Source organism: Amborella trichopoda, chromosome 9, assembly GCF_054954075.1.
Source record: "Amborella trichopoda isolate Santa Cruz 75 chromosome 9, AtrichopodaSantaCruz75HAP2 v2.0, whole genome shotgun sequence".
Taxonomy (NCBI): domain Eukaryota; kingdom Viridiplantae; phylum Streptophyta; class Magnoliopsida; order Amborellales; family Amborellaceae; genus Amborella; species Amborella trichopoda.
Window position 1 is genome coordinate 46613352 of NC_142344.1, and position 5618 is coordinate 46618969.

The 5618-nt window shown below is 38.1% G+C and overlaps 1 protein-coding gene across 1 annotated transcript; it reads right to left on the reverse strand.

Moving 5' to 3' along the window:
- Positions 1-1065: 1065 nt before the first annotated feature.
- LOC148780569 (uncharacterized) lies at positions 1066-2220 on the reverse strand. Its single transcript, XM_088847819.1, has 2 exons — positions 1881-2220; positions 1066-1406 (listed from the first exon to the last, which is right to left on the reverse strand). Exons 1-2 carry the CDS (start codon positions 2218-2220, stop codon positions 1066-1068), a joined length of 681 nt encoding a protein of 226 aa, XP_088703945.1.
- Positions 2221-5618: the final 3398 nt, after the last annotated feature.

Sequence of the window (5618 nt, forward strand, 5' to 3'; positions counted from 1 at the left end):
GTGAGTCATGCCAAATACAACTGTCCAGTTTGGCCATCACAATGCGAATAACAGAGTCAAAAGACTGCTAGTCGGAGGTCACGTTCAACTGTCCAGAAATCCAAACTAGCCATCACAGTGCGAAAACATGGAGTCAAAAGACTACTAGCTGGAGGTCATGCTCAGTAAGTCATGCCAAGTATTACTGTCCAGTCTAGTCTCGCAATGTGGAAAACAGAGTCAAAAGACTGCTAGCTGGCAGTGGTTCGTGACACTTACCCCTCCGAGGGATTTTACCACATACGAATCATTAAATGTCTAAAGACATAACCTAACCACCCTCGGTGGGCGCTTACACATGCACACAGGCGTCATCGCCACAAAGGCGGATATGCCACACAAGCAAAGGGTAAGCACATAACATTCCACATGTTCAATAGCTGCGCCACTAAGGCTCATCACAAGCGTATCATAAGAAACTTGTGGATCTCAATCACATACCCCTTACACACCTTTCATGTGTGTCTATGTTGACACCTTTAGTCAATGGGTCAGCTACCATGAAATCTGTGTGGAGATACATTACTTCTATATCCTTTCGTCCCACAAACTCTCTCACGAAATGATACTTTCTATCGATGTCTTTTGCTATATTGTGGTACATAGCATATTTAGAAATGGCTAAGGCAGCTTGGTTGTCACAATGAATAACTGTTGGAGTGCTCTCAAACGTAGCCAATGGTATCTCACTGAGCAATTTTCTTAAATATATTGCTTCATTGGCTGACTCATATAACATTACATACTCTGCCTCCATTGTTGATTGTGACATACTCATTTGTATATGGCTGCGCCATGATATACATGCTACTCCATAAGTGAAAAGCCATCCAGATGTAGATCTGAATTCATCCTCTCTGCCAGCCCAGTTAGCATCACTATAGCCTTGCAATTCTAATTTACCATTTCCATAGCATAGGCTATAACTGGTGGTCATTTTGAGATATCTAAATATTCTCTTTACAAGTTTCCAATGTTCTATGCATGGGTTACTCATATAACGGCTAGCAACCCCTACTGCATATGCTATGTCAAGGCGTGTGCAGTCATCAAATAGTTTAATGATCCTACTGCTTGTGCATAAGGGAACTTTTCCATAATCTCTTTTTTCTTATCAGTCTTAAGACACATGTCCTTGGACAGTTTACACCCTTTCTCATATGGGGTTCCCATTGGCTTAGATTCATCCATTCTAAACTTTCTCAGTATCTTCACAGCATATAATTCTTGGCTTAAGTAGAGTAATCTTCTCTTCGTATCTCTTGTAATTTGCATGCCAAGAACCTGCTCTAGTTCTCGTAAGTCTTTCATCTCAAATTGTAAAGATAACCACTCTTTGGTATCTTTAGTAACCTTAAGATCACTACCTGTAATGATAATGTCATCTACATATAACACTAAAATGAGATGACTACCCCCACTACTTCAGATGTATACATCATAGTCAGCACTAGTATTAACAAAGTCATAGTTCTTTAGTGCCTAATCGAACTTTAAATACCATTGTCTTAAGGACTGTTTAAGTCCATAAAGAAATTTATTCAACTTGCACACTTTGCCTTCTTGTTCTTTAGACTCAAATCCCTCGGGTTGCTTCATAAATATCTCTTACGCTAATTCACTGTTGAGGAATGTTGTTTTTACATCCATTTGATGTATGTCAAAGTTATAATTGTTTGCAATTGCTAGTACAATCCTAATGGATGACTTTCTAGCAACATGGGAGAGAGTTTCTTTATAATCTACCCCTTCTACTTGGGTAAAACCGCTAGCAACCAGTCTAGCTTTATACCTATCAATTGTTCCATCTGGATACAATTTTTTAGTATAGATCCATTTACAACTAATGGCTCTACGGCCTTCTGGTAGGTCTACTAAAGTCCATGTCTCATTCTTCATTAATGAGTTATATTCATCTTGCAATGCCTCCATCCAATTGGATGCCTCGGATGAACTTATGGCCTCCTTAAAGGTTATGGATTCATCATCAAGTTCTACATTATATCCATAGTAGTCATCCAAGTAACTAGGTCTTTTAGTTTCCCTAGTACTTTTCGTAAGCTCTACCATAATAGGAATACGACTAACACTACCAGGGTTCTCACAGGAATCACCAGCTTGCCCCATTTCTTCTTCTTCTTCTTCTAATTCTATAAGTATAGATTGTTTTCCCTTTGGCATTTCTTCATCCTCAAAGAAATGGGCATCTCTACTTTCTATGATAGTCTTAGTCTCATGATCATAGAATCTATAACCCTTAGAATGACTAGAGTATCCAACAAAAGTGCATTTAATGGTTTTAGGTCCTAGTTTTTCTATGTTTGGGTTAAGGACATGAGCTACACAACCCCAAACTCTAATGTGATCTAAATTAGGCTTTCTATTAAACCATAGTTCGACAGGGGTTCTACTTGTAGATTTGTTAGGAACTCTATTTAATATATAAGTTGAGGCTCCCCAAAATTGGTAAGATATATTAGCTTCTTGTATCATACAATTAACCATCTCTAATAAGGTGCTATTTTTTCTTTCAGCCATACCATTTTGTTGGGGTGTATAAGGGAGTGTGCATTGTCTGATGATCATATGTTCTTTATAGAAATTTTCAAACTCAAGTGAAGTATATTCTCCTCCTCTATCACTTCTCAAAAGTTTAATCTTTTTATCTAGTTGATTTTCAACTTCCATCTTATACTCTTTAAATTTTCTTAAAGCTTCACTTTTATGAGAAATCAAATACACTTTTATGAGAAATCAAATATGTATACGTATATCGTGAATAATCATCAATGAAAGTGATTAAATATTCATGTCCTTTAAAGGTTTTAGCATTTAATTTTCCACAAATATCAGTATGGACTATATATAAAACATTTTCAGTCCTTAATCCCTTTGGGAATGGTTTTCTATGTATCTTTCATTTTAAATAGTTCTCGCATTTAAAAGGAGGATACATGGAGGATGTCCAACGAACTCGCAGATCTTATGGCGAAAGAGGGAGCTAGCTCCCACATGGAAAACCAGGCCAGATCCCCCTCCTTTTTTGTTCAGGACCACAACCGCACTACATAGCTTGGCCCCACTCGAGCAACCAACAGCTCCTTTGTCTTTTTTTGTAAAACTATTGTAAATCTTGATACATGGGCAGATCTTATAAGCCTTTTTATACATGAATGACTGATGTATTTTCTTACTGATAGACACCCATATTTAGAGGGTGTCTTCAGTTTCATCACAATTTTGTAACTATTACCGTCTTAATAATACAAAGTTAACAATTCTCAAAAAAAAAACAGTTCTCGCATTTAGAATTATCTTTTTCTTCATAAAGAAATAATTTTTTTTTCATCATTCTCGACAATTTTTCATAGCCAATGTGTCCTAATCTTCTATGCCATACATTGAAGCTTTCTTGGAAAGAAGGATCAACAATATAAGAGGAAGATGATTTCATTTCATTAATTTCAAGTTTATACAAACTGCCACAAAGAGAAGCCTTAGCCACTTCTACACCATCCTTAAGAAAAGTCATGTTTCCCCCTTTTACATTCACTTGGACCCCATTTTTATCTACCTTAGACAAGGAAATGAGGTTACGCCTCATGTCGGGGGCATAGAGGACATCATTAAGGGTAAAAGTACCCCACTAGGAAGAGGAAGGTTCATGATCGCCTCGCCAAGAATGTGGACCCAAGAGGAGTTTCCCATATAGAGCTTCCAATCACCAACCTTCTTCTCTCTGAACTCCACCACGTGCTCCTTGCTCGTGGTGATATGCCTTGTTGCACCCGAATCAATCCACCAACCATCGGATGGGGTAACCGCGAGAGACTCTTCCACTACGAATGCAACATCCTTTGGGTGATTGGGTTATCCTCACTCCATCTTCTTTGGTGGGGCCCTACAAAATTTGGCAATATGACCAAGTTTGTTGCAATTAAAATATCTTCTTAACCTTTTAAAGAATTTCCCTTTGTCTTGTTATCTTTCTTTGTTTCCTCATTGTTTTCTTTATTCTCTTTTCTCTTCTTATGATTGGGTCTTGGATACCCTTTTTGAGTAGCCAAATAAGCATATGCTAATGGGCTCTGTCATTTTTCTCTTTAGCCCTATCATTCTCTTCCATCAAAAGATGTCCTCTTAAATCATCAAGGGTGTGGATGGTACCATTGTGGCACAAGTTTTTCTTAAGGTCTTTCCATGAATTAGGGAGATTTTCTATTATCTTCATGATTTGAAGACGCTCGGATATGGGTTCTCCATAACCAGCAAGTTGGTTACAATCATGTCATCAAAAAATTCTAGCACCAATTGATTCTCTCTAATTTTATGTTGGTTATATCTTTCATAAAGTTTATGTTTTGCCATATAATTGTCCTCAGTGTGCCTTTTCTCAATAGCCTCCCATAAGTCATTAGCATTAGAGTAGGGTTCAAAGACCTTATGCAATCTATCACCAAGGCAATTCAAAATGGCACCCTTACATGTAAAATTATCATTTATCCATTGCAAGTATCTTTGTCTCTCTCCAAGTGTAGAGTCATCATCAGGTTCAGTTATGATTTCTTCTTCAATTACATACAACAAACCCAGAGTATGCAGCAAATAAGATACTTTACTTTTCCAAAGCGAGAAATTATAGCCATCAATAGTGTTTCAAAAAGCGTTAGGTGGCACCTAGGCGGTCGGGGGGGTCTAGGCCGCCCATCGCCTAGGCGGGCGCCCAGAACCTGAGTGACCTAGTAGAAATTTTTTTTTTTTTTTGGTTTTCTCTCTCTAAAATAGCCTCTAATGGATTTTGAACCTAAAACCCACAATTTTTCCCCTTTAGTATAAAAACAATGACCAAAAAATACCATCAAGGAGCCGCATTTCCATCCCTGGGGGGGGGCGCAAGCCCTGGGCGGCTGCCTAGGCGGGTTCAAGCGACCACCTAGGCAGGAGCCCAGGGATATCCGCCTAGTTTGGCCTCCTAGGCCTGGGGGATGCACCCAGGCCTTCTGGACCGCCTAGGCGCTGGGCAGACCGCTTTTTAAAACTATGGCCATCAAGTTTATCAATCTTGACTAAATCGGTCAACACAGCTCTACGATTAGCCATTTTCGATATTGAAAACCCCTAAGCTCTAATACCAATTGTTCACCCAAATACAATGGATCTTTAAGATTTTCAAAAGTAAATAGAGCTATATCAACATGTAAGTTGGGTTTTGAACTCAATCAGAAATATCCACAAACATATGGCAAGCAATTCTTATCAAATACCTACAGAAAATTGTTGTAAATTCTTTGGAACTCAAGAGGATGTACAAATATCACTAACTTTGTAATCCACTAAAGAATCTCAACCAAAAATCAATTGCAACTATTGATAAGCTCTTCTAAACAATCCCAATAGAATTTTCAGCAAGTATGCACTCATCCAAAACCCATCAAGATGGACAATGTTAAAAAACAAGAAAACGATTGTGAGTTTGTAAAGACTAAGATCTTGAAATTCACCAAATGAATAGTCTAGATTTGTTGTTGGAGGGGACTCATTTTGAACACATCTAGGGTTCAAATTGAACTTTTTTTTTG

What these genes read in the sequence shown, in the direction of transcription:
- LOC148780569 (XM_088847819.1), bottom strand. Translation starts at nt 2,220, where the DNA reads ATGCCAAAGGGAAAACAATCTATACTTATAGAATTAGAAGAAGAAGAA. An exon ending in AGGCCGTAGAGCCATTAGTT is followed by an intron (nt 1,407 to 1,880) that starts GTAAATGGATCT and finishes TTATCATTACAG; the next exon opens with GTAGTGATCTTAAGGTTACT.